The 15,535-nt window shown below is 35.8% G+C and overlaps 1 protein-coding gene across 1 annotated transcript in view; it reads left to right on the top strand.

Moving 5' to 3' along the window:
* Positions 1-2,390, top strand: part of LOC131077550 (membrin-11) — a 42,601-nt gene extending 40,211 nt beyond the window's left edge. Inside the window, exon 4 of the mRNA XM_058015066.2 lies at positions 1,998-2,390. Within this exon, the coding sequence (XP_057871049.1) occupies positions 1,998-2,159 (162 nt within the window). The 3' untranslated portion in view covers positions 2,160-2,390. The remainder of the gene's footprint in view (positions 1-1,997) is intronic.
* The last annotated feature ends 13,145 nt before the right edge of the window (positions 2,391-15,535 follow it).

The raw sequence follows: 15,535 nt of genomic DNA on the forward strand, positions 1-15,535 counted from the left end.
TCTTGCATGTTGAGTTTGTGAAATTCAATATGAAATTCGCTCATGCATGCTAATTCATGAAGTTGAGATTTGCCCATGTAGGTTTGAACATGAAGCTTGCTCTAGATGGTGTGCATATGAAGCTTGTTTCAATCACCTTGCTTATTAAGTTCTCGTCTTTCTCAACTTCTGAAATTCGCTCTAATCTTCTAAGTCATGAAGTTCACCCTTTGTAAAAACTCGCTCCAAATCCTCAACTCCTAAAGTTTGCTCCAAACCTTAAAGTCATGAAGTTACTCCAAATGTGAAATTCGCTCCAATTCTCTAACTCACGAAGTGCATTTTGTATAAAGTTCGCTTCATTTTATTGATTCATGAAGTTCATTTGAATGGAATTCGCTCCTAACCATCAACTCATGAAGTAGACTTGTATGAACTTCGCTCCAAATGTCCCAAACATGAAATTCGCTCCAAAAGTCTTACTCATGAAGTTCGCTCCAAAGTAGCAACTCAGGAAGTTTGCTTTGTGTAAAATTTACTCCAATCCTCTCAAGCATGAAGTTCGCTCCATATCCTTCAAACATGAAGTTCGCTTCAAAAGTGTGACTCATGAAGTTAAAACCTAGAGAAGACTTAGAGATGAGGCGGATTACAAATGAGCTTATTAATCACTTCGTTGCACAAGATTTCAATCCTTGGAATAATTCATTCAATTGCTCAAACTCATACTTACAGCAATTCTTAAGCAAAAGACTCGAGGGAAAATTAAAACAATTGGAGCTTACCTACAACCTTGAACTCTTGGATTGATGCTATTAGCAATTTTATTCAACTCTTTAGCTAGACTCCTGATTAACCAGCATGACATGCAAACCCTATAAACTTACTCACTTTCTTCACATTTCACACAAGGCTATTCACCTGACTCCTGGCCATCTTAAGCGCCTATGCTTCTCTAATGCAAAGGCTAATAGCAAAAGACTCAAACACAACCTAGGAAGCAAAAAAAAGTGGGGGTCCCCATTTGCGATGGGGCGATGTGTGAATACCTCACAACAAGGCCCTACAGAAGATCAACCTTCCTAACCCCATTAACGGGGGATATAATACATAATTTTTAATTCATTTATTAAAGTTTATTTATTTTAGTAATTTTGTAGATTTATTTATTTATTTTAGTTGAATTTAATCTTGATTTTTTTTTGAACTTCTTCCTCTTGTTGAATTTCATTCAATTTTCTTCCTCTTGTCAAATTTCATCCGAATTTTATTGTTGTCGGACACGAACACCAACTCGAACTTTTTGACAGGTTATATTCCAAACATTTATGGTCAGTAGATAAATAGGGTGCTAGATGGTTTGCTTTGTCTTGTATTGTGATTTTGGGTACATAACTACTATTGCAAATTAAAGCCTTCCCAATATGTAAGGAATCATAAAATGAATTTTGTGATCCAAGAAAGTTGCTGCTTTACCAAAGTCTAATGTTCTAACTTCTAATGTACTAGTATAAGATTGAGCTACTTTGTAAATGGATTTCGTAAGCTGAGTGGTGGATATGCATCTAGTCAAATGTCGAATCGTTAGGAGTTTTTAGTCAAAAGTCTTTGCAATAGTGGAAAGCATTATGTAAGTCAGGATTTAAAGCCTTCACTCATCACAAACATATTTATACTTACTATAATTAATTGAAATGCTACATCATTAGGTATAACTTGGTGCCGTATATACAAATGCTTAAGTTTATATGCTCTTATAGTAACGGTTAAAGTTTATGGTTCACTGACATACAAAATATTTTCTCTATTCTCATGTTCATTTGTCTGAATTCTCACCTGTTAAATTTTATGGTTCACTGACATTCAAAATGTTTTTAAATTCTATCTTCATTGTCTGAAGTCTTACAAGTATTTTTTTGGAGACTCACTATTACCAAAAAACTCTCCAGCACATGCAGTTAACTATTTATGCTCTTATGCATTGTTGCTAACTTGGTTCTTTCGTTTGATTGATGCAGCAAGCACAGCGCAAGGCTCTGGATATCATTAATACTGTTGGCTTGTCTAATTCCATGCTGAAAATAATTGAAAGACGACATCGAATGGATAAGTGGATAATATATATTGGCATGTTCCTTACAGTTGTAATTATTGTAATTGTTTGGAGATGGACCCACTAGTGATGCAGCTAAATGCTGTGACTCTGATCACTGAAGCACTTGCAAGGCAGCAAAAGTGCATAAGGTTGAAGTAGCTGAATTGATAATGACATGCTATTATGAAAATGTTAACTAAACGAAAGATTTTTCAAATATACTATTCATTGTGGATAGTGATCTGAATTTTACTACGTTTCCTAGGTAATAAGATTTGCGATCTGTGCTCAACTTATTTCCCCTTTTCTAAGTTCACTAGACTTTTGGCTTCTTGATATAATAAACTATTTTGAAATTTGTATCCTAATAATGTGGTCCGGGCTGAATACACTATTGGTTGTACTTGTCTTATGAACATGTAGGCAGCCATTATAATGAGAGCATCCTATCCTTTTGAAACAACATTTGTATATTTATATGTTGAGAAGATATTTTAAACAATAGTTCATCATCATGCTCTCAATCCATCATCATGAATGCATTGATTTGATTTGAAGGCCTCTTACTAGACTGCTATTGACCTTTGGGAAGTTTGGGAGGGAAACAGAAGGAGCTACATCCCTAATGTGAGGAGCTAAGTGATTTCTCTGAAATCATCGCAAGATTAGTTGATAGCAGTATGACACCTATCATTTGGATCAGGGGCATACACCATTCCCTTGAGGTAAGTTGTCATATTAATGATGATAGTGAGTGGCTGTATGAATTGTCATATTCACCCCTAGGATAGTGTTGACGTGTATTTTGTACACTATCAAACACATAATAAAATACCCAAGGGTACCTTATCCTCTCTTGAGTAAAGCCTCCGAATGCTGAAGATGTTGCGAAAAGGTTCAATCGGGATGACTTCAAGGTTCTTGTATGTAGGGTCTCTACGTGTGGATAAGCTCTCTGTGGTATGATGTGATTTGCTGGAATCACAAGGGGACTTACACTTGATGAATGAACTTCTGATTTGCTTTGAATATTTGTTGGAACATAGGATTTTACTAGCTTTGATTTGAAAAAAAGAAAAAAAAAGATGAGGGTGAGGAAAGGATCTAATTCTAACACTAAGAATGTAAAAGCAATGAATGATCTTTGATGAAATTCTAACTGAGTCTTGTTTTGACATCCCAGGACCATCTCCACAAGGTTAGTGCGATCTTCGAAGGAAAGCTTTATGATGTTCAAATCATCACTGCAGGCATAGACACCATCAGGTTGATGTATATCAATGAAGAAGCGACAATTGAAGTTAAGCTTAAGCTGAATGATTCCAGTTGACTACACAAGGCAAGTCTGCAATCAACAAACTGCTAGTGGTATGGATATACGAATTTCACTATCAATCAAGCACATTTCTTCCACTCATCTAATAACATGAAATCAAATATGAGAAGTATAAAGACCATGCAAATTGTCAAATCGACCCATAAATTTCACCATTTCTTCAATGAAGTTACAAGTCTTTTACAACAACATCTTGGCAACAATCTTTGCCTTCTCTCTCTACTCTACTCTAATTGCTATTCTATCAACTAGCTAATCACCTTCTAACTACTCTCTATTCACTAACTCTATTTTATTGCTTTCTATCTATTGCCTTTACAAATGAAATGTCAGGGCTTATATAGTGCCCTCAATACAATTCGATGGCTTAGATCAATTCGAGATCAATGGCCAAAATTTAACAATGAAAACCCTAATTAGGGTTTGTTACAACCATTACATAACATTTAATGCTTGACCAATGATAAAATTGCATTGCTTGGACACATGTCTTCTTTGGAAAATTCCACCAATGAATAGCCGGGGTAGGTACATCGAAGTTTGTGCCACCTTCCATGAGTTAGGTACATTGAATCTGGACATGCTGAGGTGGACCAATCCGATTGGAGAAGTGATGACTAGGATGCCACCTCGTCTGACACTTGTAACTTGGTAGATATTTAACTTGATGTTGTTGAGAAGCTCACTTTAATTAACTCTTTTGAAACTATCTGCTTCTTCAACGAACCCTTTGCTCTGACTCCTTTTGTCTTTGATGTGCAGGATGTTGATGTACCTCGCCTTGGAATGCTGGATTGGAAGAAGTCGCCTTTGTCCTTGATGATGCTTGACTGAAGAAGGCCGTCCTTGTCGATGCTAGACTGGAGGAGGTCGCCCTTGTCCTTGCTTGATCTTTTTGGAGGAGACCGTCCTTGATATGGCTTGATTTTACAACTCCGGGATCTCCATTTGATGCCTACACAAAATATTAAAGTTAGTCTTTTGAGCATCAAACCTCAAAGCATGAAATTTAAGACCTTTCAAAGGTAAAACTTAAGATATTAATTTGAAAAAAGTCATGATAAATCAAGAACTATACATTTTCAAATTAATCATGAATGGAAATTGGACTTTCAAGACTTAGATTTTACAGAATTGCAATGGGATCACAATAAGTCTTGAATGAGATCTTCAAAAAAGTAATTCTTCATACCTTCCCTTGAGTACTTAAGTACAAAACTTTGAAAAAAATGATGAGAGAAGACCGGATTTTGATGGACAAGCTTAGATTATAGTCCTCCCTTGGATGAATTACGCCTCCTCTAGCCTTCAAAATGAATTTCGCCCTCCTTAGTCTCCACACTTAGTAGAAATTCTCTCCACTCCAGTTAGATTCCGCACCTTCAATTAGCTCTCCAAATTCGCACTTGAAAGGATGATTGAATGATTTAAATGATGAAAAAAAACACACCTCCAATATATAGAGCGCTTTACCTTGATTCTTGTTGAGGCCGACCTAGCAAATAAAAGGTGAAATAATAAATAAAAACTCAAAAGGAGTAGGCCGACTTGTCAAAGAAAGGCAAAATAATGACCATTAAGCGCTCAACTTTTAATTTTTAATTTCACAAAAATTAATTTTAAATGCCTTTATAATAGAAATTCGATTTTTTGAGGCCCAAAATTAATTTATTAAATGCCAATTTAATTTATTTTTTCAAATATTCCAAAGTTAGCAATTTGGCATCTAATGCGATTTGGAGGATATTAACGCCCAAATATGGTAAAAAATAATGAATGCCATTAACTTCGCTCTGGTCCCTTGGAGAGGGACAGGAGCGCTTTTCTCAATCTAGGCCTTGCATTCCTCATTTTCACGTTCAAAACTTCATCTAGGCATCTAAAATGGCATTTTCAATTGGAGTCTTGAGTTTAATTCACTTGATCTTTAGAAGGAACGTGCCTTAGGACATTTTCGCCTTGGACCCTGGGTGAGGGACAGGAGCACCTTTTCACTTTTGTCCTCAATCCTTCATCTTTTAATTGCCAATTCTCGTGGTGGAGTAGGTGATGATCTCTTTCACTTGTTCCATGCATGCTTAACTCGTTTTTGCAAGGCAAAATAAGCTCTCCCAAGATTTTCGCCCTAGTCCTCTAGTGAAGGACAAGAGCGCTTTTACATTTTTAGGCTAGGATTCTCAAATTTTGACGTCAAATCTTTGTCCACCATGCTTTAGAAGATCCTTCCTATCTCGCACAACCTTGCCTTAGCATAATCTCAGAGGGAAATTGTTGATTTTATAAAAATTGCCTTGGTCCTTTAGTGAGGGACAGGAGCACTTTTAGTCCATTGCACAAATTCATGATTGCATTAATCTTCAAATTACCCTCAAGGCGTAGAACATCATTCCCCACTCCTTCTTGAGTCCTGGAAACAAAAATAGCATTTCAAAATGTAAGGTAAATGGGCATATTTGGAAATTTTGCCTTGGTCCCTTGGAGAGGGACAATAGCACTTTTTGCAAATTCAAGTTTGTCTGTCCTTTGCTAACCTTCCAAATTATCTTCAATGGGCTAATCATGTCTTCTTCCATTCATTTCAATCACAAACTTGTCTTGGCCTTGCAAGAAATTTACACCTTTTGGAAAATCGCTCTGGTCCCTTGGAGAGGGACAGGAGCACTTTTTACATCATGGTATATTTCCTTGTTCTTTAAACCCTCAATGGCGTCTAAGGCATAAAACATCATTGCTCCCTCCTATCCAGGTCCAGTTTTGCCATAAAATCTCAAACAAGGAGGAGAAACTTGAAAAAACGCCATGGTCCTTCAGTGAAGGACAGGAGCACTTTTTGTCACTTGGGTTGATTTACTCCTTTGTAGACCACTTAAATTATATTCAATGGACAAAACATGCTTCCCTTGACCTCTTCAAATCATAAAATTGTTTTGATCCTGCAAGAACAGTGCAAATTTGAAAATCAAGCTCCGGTCCTTCAGTGAGGGACAGGAGCACTTTTTGCCCTTTAAGCCAAATTGTCTCACTTTTCATCTCGAAATTCCTTTGCTAGGGAAGATTTCATCTTACTTCATGCCATAAGTAAGAGTTAATGTCCAAAAAAGGTCTAAGATTGTGCACATAAAGAAAATCGCTCTGGTTCTTCAGTGAGGGATAGGAGCGCTTTTGACCTTCTAGGCAAAAAACTTCATCATTTCATTGTTTTCAATCAAGTTTGGATGCTCTATCACGTTCATTTCACCGTCCACCATGCCTTTGATGTTTCAATTTGACCAAACAAGGCCAGGAATGACTCAAATAAGTCTTTTCGCCCTGGTCCCTCAGTGAGGGACAGGAGCACTTTTTCCCTTTAACCTTCAAAATTCATTATTTTCATGCCTTCAAAATCTTCAAAAACACCAAGTCACGTCCAATTCTCTTTCCTGGAGACCCTGCACAAAACAAAATAGAAAAGTCAGTGACAAATATGCATAAAATAACATTTTCGCCTTGGTCCCTTGGAGAGGGACAGGAGCACTTTTGTCCTTTCTGGCTAATCCATTCAAAATTTAAGTCTCCAAACATTTCACAAGGCGGAGTTAGGTCATCATCAAGGTCAGGAATCAGTTAGCAAGCCCTCGCAAAATAAGAAATTGCACTTAGAATGAAATTCGCCTTGGTCCCTTGGAGAGGGACAGGAGCGCTTTGCCTTGGTCCCTTGGAGAGGGACAGGAGCGAAATTTGCTGTGGATCCTCAGTGAAGGACAGGAGCGAAATTTGAATTTTTGAACTCTTTATTAGGATAATTTTTATGGAATATAACATTTAAGTATAAGTGAGAAGGAAATGTCACTTATACTTTAAGTTATATTCCATATATACTTTCAGGATGTTTGAGAGTGGTTTCAGACCTCCAGGAGCTATATTACAAAATCTAGTTTTTTTGAGGTTTTTCAGTTTCCAGACTTAGTCAAATTTCAGGATCAGGACATTCCAGACTTAGCCAAATTTCAGGATCAGGATATCACTCAAGCAGGACTTGCTATCCATGTGATCCCCTCGGCGACACTCAAAATGCAAAGGCTAACGGACAAAACCCTAAAAGATCTAGAAAACAAACCCTAGAAAGCAAAAAAATAGGGGTCCCCATTTGCAATGGGGCGATGTGTGAAAACGTCACAACAGATAGTAATACCGAGGATTAGGGTTTCTAATTGTGGGATCCCTATCCACATTCTCATGATAAAGGAGATCATCCCTAGCAGATATTCCGATATATGATAAGGAGGTTAATCTCTATGGATTCTATGGTGAAGTGGAGGACACTCCTCTAAGATGTCTAGGAGGTCTTCTAGAGGGAGACATTCCAGAAGATGGCTTGTTTTGCTCATCAATATGACAATGATCCACGTAATCAATATCTCTATGCTTCTTGTGTCTATCATAGTAAACATGTTCATCTTCATGGATTGGAAGGAGAAAGGATAAATCTTCCAATATGATAGTGACATCTCTATCAAAGTAATCTTTCGTAAGGGTCCACGGAATAATCTCTGGGACTCGGATCTCTAGGAGGTGAGTGTCTTCATTGGATTCTAGGTGGAGAAAAAATAATAGACATTGGATGATCTTTGGAAGGAGAAGATAGACTTCGAGATTTTTAAGTGTTAAACCTTCATTGAAAGGGGCATTTGGATGCTTTCTTGTATCATGTTTAACATGGTCCAAGTGGGGCCTATGACATGCCATCGTGGTTCCATTGCTATTTGTGAGCCTCTTCATTTCCCTCATCATGGGGATTCCAAAGAGAAGAAGGGGGAGGAGTGAGATCAATCATGTAGAGGATCAATGCATTCATGATGGAGTGATTGTGAACGGATTAATCAAGAATAAGGAAGATGGTTGGGTTGAATTAGGATGTCCATGAATAGGTCTTTACCAATCATATAATTAGGATGGGAGATACATACTCCTTGGGTTAGTTGTAGTCAAGAGCTATTTGAGCCTCTTCTTTCCTTATTTCAACGCCTTCATTGTGTAGCTAGAATAGTATCATTTTGACAATAAATAAGGATTCACCCAAACAAAGAAGGAAATAGATTGAAACAAAGAACTTGAAGGGCCGTACACTGTCACAATATAAAGATCCGATAGAGTCAATATGCAACACTAGTAGTGAAGTTGTGGATTGATAATTAAATTTGTAAACTTTTAGTGGAGGCTATAAAATTTAATAAAAAGCGGAGATCAAACTAAGCACTTGGGTTAGAGAAAGGACACTGATGACAAATTAAATATGAGATTTGTTGGGATGTAAATTAACACTAATCGATTTACCAACAAATATCTGGGTATGGTGAGACTGTCTTATTAAAAGTTAAAATTACAGACATTTCTAGCAGATTTTAAAAGCAAATAATTGGAAAATGCAGATTTACAGTAGACATAAGCATGCTGTATATCAAATAAAAACACCCAAGATGCGAAGTTCTCAAAGATTGTAAAAAATTCCAAGTCATTTGTTTTTTTTGCACACTACTATAAATTTTGGTTAATGAAAATACTTGTAACATGTCATATGTAAATATACGATGCAAAACATCCACACCAAAACAATATTAGGGAGATTTCTTTTTCCCAACTTACTGTTTCAATAGGTCTAACCCTGCCATAACTTCACAAATTCTTCACTAGGCTTCTAATCCACTCACAAGGCTACACTAGCCCAAACACATCCAAACATCTTCAAACTCTTATCCAACCACTCACACATTCCTCCATGCATATTCAACCTTCTTGAACCCAAACCATGTCCCATAGCATTCTAACAACATTAACCTCCTTTGTACCCAAACAACCAAGACTGCCCCAATTAGGACTCACATTTTTTCACTAGTGCCCCAACTCACATCTTGCAATGGTTCCTCACGAACACACATAATCCCTTGTCACTCCTACAAGGCTTCCAAACGTGTTCACTTCGGGCTCTCTCTACCCACCCAACCTCCCAAAGAACCACAACAACTCTCAACACTGTTTCACTGTTATTAGGACAGTCAAAGCAATTGAGGGACAATCCATCTGAAAGGTTTTCTTCCCACTATTCATTGCCTTCAAAGGTTACTAGGTACTCAATAGGGTCTTCCTACACCCCTCCAAACCTTGACCACAAAACCCAACCAACATTCATCCATACACATAAGTTCTTGTTACACTGCCAAACTAATGGCATTCACTGTTAATCTGGGACAGTCAAGAAGTTTGTACATTTGGATTGTTTCCTTAGCTTGCCAACACTTGGCACACTTCAATGACCTCTCTCCACACTCCTTACTTCCTTCCCTCACTCACCCAATGACCCCTTTGCATGTGGTTCACCATTTACACCCTTCTCTTGCTGTTATACCCTGATGGAGACAATTTCAGTCACTTTACAACTTGTTTGCACGTGCCAAATCATGTATGAGATCCTGCAACAAAAGAGAAGATAAAATACACAACATTTCCCTCCATTCCACCAGGTTTTGGCCCTTGGTCAACGTCGAATGGAGGCTATTTACATTTTTTTCAAAACATTGTTTACCCTACCTAGGGTTTCACAGTTTTTAAAAAAATTAGAAGATGTCTCTCAAAACTTAATGAAAAGAAATGAAATAAAGATCAAACTGCTGAGAATTCACCCTTCTATCATTACCAAATGTTTTTGAATGCAAACGAATGAATTTCCAATAAGAAAACAAGAGAAATTAGATTGTCACGTCTGAAACACACAACAAATGACAATTTTTATTGATATTTTGCTTATTACATTGAACAACCACCACCTTCAAACGTTTACAAGGCTTTTATAATGCCTTACAAGCCTTCATACGGTAACAACCACCTTCATAACTTGTCCTTAACAAACTCACTTCTAATTACCCTTACAAACTCAAAAGTTGCTTGACAACTTTTTGTCAACTTTGACAAATTTGCTCCAAATTGAATCTAGACTTAATCTATGACTTCAATGACCCAATAATGATTCAGATAGGTCCAAATAGACCACAAAAACCCTTATACATAATTAAATACCTTACATGACCCATTTATACACATTTGTGATATCTTGACAATTATTGACAATTTTGACTATATGACTTCAATATGACTCAAAACTCCGCCTAATGACTTCAAAGACGTTTATTACATCAAGAATGGTCATGATCGACCTTATGACATAACATGAACTCAAAACCCTTAGAACATGGCATCATTGCTTCATTAAGGCATGAAGACCTATTAGGTGCTCTTGCACCAATCTTGTATCGTAGGAGGCACTTTGTAACATTTGTTTAGTTTCTTATCAAGATTCCACATAATATTTTTAATTTAAAATTTTGTAGATCTTTTCTAGCTATTCTTTCAAGGCATTTGTTAAGTTGGTGGAATTTAGCTTATTATAGAAATTACATGATTTTTTTCATATAGCCTTGAAATATCCTATAAGGCTTTATAAGCCAAATTATTAGCCTTTTCACTTTGAATTCATTCGCTTAAAATTTCAATTTTCCATTTAATAATTTCCTTCCATTTAATATGTAGGGAAAGATTTGTCCATAAAAATGTCCCTATGATATGATAACATCAAAATCAATTCCACCCATCACTAGGATCTAAGGAAATATTTGTCCCATGTTTCCAACTCTTCATTGAATTTATCTTCCAATCATTTATTGACTTCAAATATTTTGGATATTATGATATAAAATGAAAACCTTATCAATAAGTTTGGATTCATGAACTCAAGTTTCTAGTCCACGATGTAGTAGCATTTGCTATATTATGGAAATTGCTGATAGGAGGCATATTCTTACTTGCAACATCAATAAATGGATTTCAAATTGCTATATTATGGATATTGTCAATAGGAGGCATATTTTTACTTGCAATTGAAGAAGATTGTTCAAATTGACTCACTTGAAGCTGATTATGAAGTACGACGCACAATTATGTAAAGTAAAATCAGAAAAGAGAAGCTCATCCCTAATGTCTTTTTGTAAATTAGCAATCAAAATTCTTTGAACATCTTGATCAGGCATAGGATAAGTAATTTGAGAATGCAAATGTTTATATCTACCAATAAAACCAGTCACTTTTTTTGAGAACCTTGCTCACAATGAATCAAATCAGTCAAACGCTAGTACAAAAACAACAATAAATGACTCAAAAACTATTAAAAATTGCATATAAATGACTAATCTTGGTCACGTGACCATTAGTAATTTATTGCTGATCATTTATAACACGACCAAATTTATGACTAAACTATTTTTAGTCATTTACCAGTTATTTTGATTGATCGTTTTGGTAGTATATTTAATGGTTAATTTAATCATTTACAATTGTGACAACATGGATATATTCCCATCTTTTTAGTAAGATTCTATAACTACTAAAAACAATAAAGTTTCTCAACTTGCATGCCACCCTAAAAAAGTTAGTTTCACTATGACCTTTGACGCCCTAAACTTTATTGTTAAGATACTTTACATTTAAATGCAAGTAACAGTTGTAAAGCGTAAACCCACGACCTTCGTGGCTACCCCCCTACCTGTGGTGAATTTGAAGCTTTTGAACAAAAAATGGACCTCCATCAAAGCATTAATGATAAAGGAATTTTGAAAAACATATTTACAATACCTTGGAAATCTTTTTCTCTTCCTTGTGAATAAGGAAAAACATTGCCTATTAGATCCCTGAAGCTTGGAACCAATGATATACAAATTGAAATTGATAATCCCGAGCATTGGTGTTTTAGGTTAGGGTGTTCATTGTTCATAGTTTAAAGCTAAAAGGGAACAATGCAACATTGATCCCCAATCTTGATTAGGGTATTTTATGAGACATGTACAAAGGTTCAAGATGATTAATGTAGTAACTTGGAGTTATGACTAGTGCATTGATTTCATTACTATGGTGAAATTCATATGTTGTACCTATTTTTATAAAGATTAGTAAATGTGTTGATATGGTTAATGGCTGAAAATAAAACCTTTGTTTCCCTAATTTAGCCTAAGATACTATGTTAGAAGAGAAGGAATTGAAGACTACACCAAAGAAGTACAAATTCCAAGGGTATATGCTAGCTTCAAGGATGTTGTCTAAGGATAAACATCTTAGAGATGGACTTAGGCCATGTGAACATGAAATATTTTCTTACAAGAATAAAAATATGAAAAAAAGAAGAATCCATGGGCCACAACATTGGCTAAATCAAGATTGGTCCAAGGAGCTACATTTCCCACATCTCTTCAATCTCTAGACCTAATGAAAGTTTGTGCAGAACACTGTAATGCTGATTAGAGGAAAATATTTGAACCTATGGGGGAGTGGTGTTAGATAATTCTTCTGATAATATTGAGAGAGTTTTGGTAATACCAATATACAATGACTACTTTGTTATGGATATTAAACATGGGCATGAGTACTATGCAAAATTTAAAGAACCCATAGATTATATCAACAAGAATATGATGGTCAAGCTGAGGAAGGTACTCACAAAGTTGACAAATACTATCCATAGGAGAATGCTCTATTAGGATTCCAAAGACTAAGTGACTCTCTTGAGTAGAGTTATGGGATTACTAAGTGTTTGAGATTTCCACCCATGGATGCTCTTATTCATTAGAACCATCCTTGTCCAAAAGGAACATATTGATTGGGGAACAATCACATGTGATTCTTTGTATGAACAATTGATAGTTTTGATGAAAGATCATAAATTCTACATGACATCATATCTAGTCTACTTGCTTGCTGCTCAAGCAACATTTCCAAGGTTGTCTATAGTTGGATAACAAACAAACCGAAGGATGAAGATTTACAAGTATTATTCACAACTAACCCTAGTTGGAAGCACACAATAGTATTATTATATTGTAAATGATGCATTTACTTTTATTATAATTAGACATTTGGAGAGGGATTTCACAAAAAAGACTTTCACTTGATGCAACCTCAAAGATTTAGAGGTTTGAAATTTATTGTATCCATTTTAAGGCTTATGCAATGTTGGATCTACTAGGGGAAAGGAATAAGATTGCTAAGAAAGGAGAAACCAAATCTTTGAAGGATAAACCACCTTCTTCAAAGATGACTGATACAAGTAATAACCTAGGTGCTCATACAAGGCCAATTATAGTGAAGATCCTCAATAAGATGGAAATGGTTGCTACACTTTGAGAAGCTACAAAGGCTACTACCCCAATTTTGATAACAACTACAATGGAAGCCAAGTCTTCCAATGGCAAAGATAAAGCAAAAAAAAAACAATAGACACAACCTTAGATCTAAAAAGGAAAGAAAGCACCTTAGAAATGGTTGTTTAAGAATCTTTGGAGGAGGAAGAAGATGAACAAATACCACTGCAAAGGAAAATGGGAATAACGCCTATGGCCCAAGACGAGTAGGAAGCTACTATTTCCCCTCCTTCCCCTTCTCCTATTGAAGAGAAATTGCCATCCCAATAGGATAAACAACCTTCACCTCCTTCCAGAGCACCCTCTCCACCTCCAAAAGTACCTACACTTCCTCCTTCTAAATAACCTTATTTGCCTAAGGATGTTGCTCCCCACTCCTCCACCCAAGGTGAAAAATAAAAGGCTTTTGATGGAAAAAATGAGCTTGATGAAAGAGAAATTCCTAATGAGAGAAATGTGGAAGTAGGAATTGATGAAGAGGAATGCGAAGAAGAGGTAGAGGATAAATTTGAAGAGTAGAGAGATGAAGAAGAAGAATGTAGGGAGAAGGATGTAGAAGACAAAGGTGCAGAACATAAAGAGGACGAGGGAAAATAAAAAGAAGATGAAGAACAAAAGTTGGAAAGAAGATATGCCTCAAGTTGATGACCAACAACGACAAATAAAAGAGTCAAAGAAAGCACAAGGAAATGCAATTGGAAGATTTTTCTATATTAGAATAAATGTTTAAAACACTAGAGACCAAAACTAAAAGAGTAAGGAAATTCCATGTGGCAACCACTAATGCATAAGGTGATAAATGTGCACAAATAGATGTCTCTCTTTTAGGTAAGCCTGAAGAAGAAATGTAGGTAGGAGACTACCAAATGCAAGATATTGATGTTGGAGGTAAAACACAAGAAAGTGAAAAACATTCATTGTAACAAGAGTTATTGGCTATATTGAGAAGAATTCAAAAGGATGAAACTAGAAAAGAGGAGTATAAATCATAAATTGAAGAGTTGAGGAAATACATCAATCACCTTGTGGAACCCTTGGATTCCACTTCTCCTTCAACAACTATATGTTGCATTTGCCCGAAAGGCAAGGTTTCAATATATAGATGGTTTTATAGCAATTGCATTAGAATGAAGATAAAATATTGAGGCTTGAGGAGAACAAACAAAAACAATCAAAATTTACCATTTTATAAGTGATTAGTTGAATATTTTGCACACGATGTTGATTGTTGAGAATGGGGAAAGTGGCATACAAGAAAATGTTCTCATGTGGGAAGATAACATTATAATTGGTATAATTAAGGCCACTAATGAGGATAAGTTAGTCTAGGATGTAAAAATTAGATGGGCAATAGAGGTATGCCAAGGGAATTGCTAAAAGCAACTAGGATGGTGATCATGGCTTATAAAAATTCAAAAGATAATATCTTAGAGAATTATGAAATTGCAAATACATTATTGTAGAGGATGGTTGAATTTATAACATCGTTGTCATGCACATTTTGGGAGACTAAGGTCAAGATGAATGATGCTTATGTTAGTGTACAAGAATTTAAAGATAGTTTGCGTAAGGAATTCAACAAGTATAAAATCGATCACATGATGTTAATATGCAAGTAGAGCTTCCTTAGTTCAAAGATATGAATAATAAATTAAGGAAATTGGGGAAAATTGAAGCAATCAAGTTCAAACACATGAAAATCACAAATCTAGAAGAACTAAGTGCAATTGTTAGAGTCTTTATTTAGGCATTTCTAGAGGCTATAACATATATGTAGCTGCTATTTTATGAGAATACATTGATATAATGAAGTCTTACAAATTTTTGAAGGTTTAAGAAAGTGTCCAAGTGTTCAACGCACTAGTTATTTTGCAAACCCATGATTTGAAGAATGTGGTGATTTGGAGG

The sequence above is a fragment of the Cryptomeria japonica genome, chromosome 6 (assembly GCF_030272615.1).
Source record: "Cryptomeria japonica chromosome 6, Sugi_1.0, whole genome shotgun sequence".
Classification (NCBI taxonomy): Eukaryota; Viridiplantae; Streptophyta; class Pinopsida; order Cupressales; family Cupressaceae; genus Cryptomeria; species Cryptomeria japonica.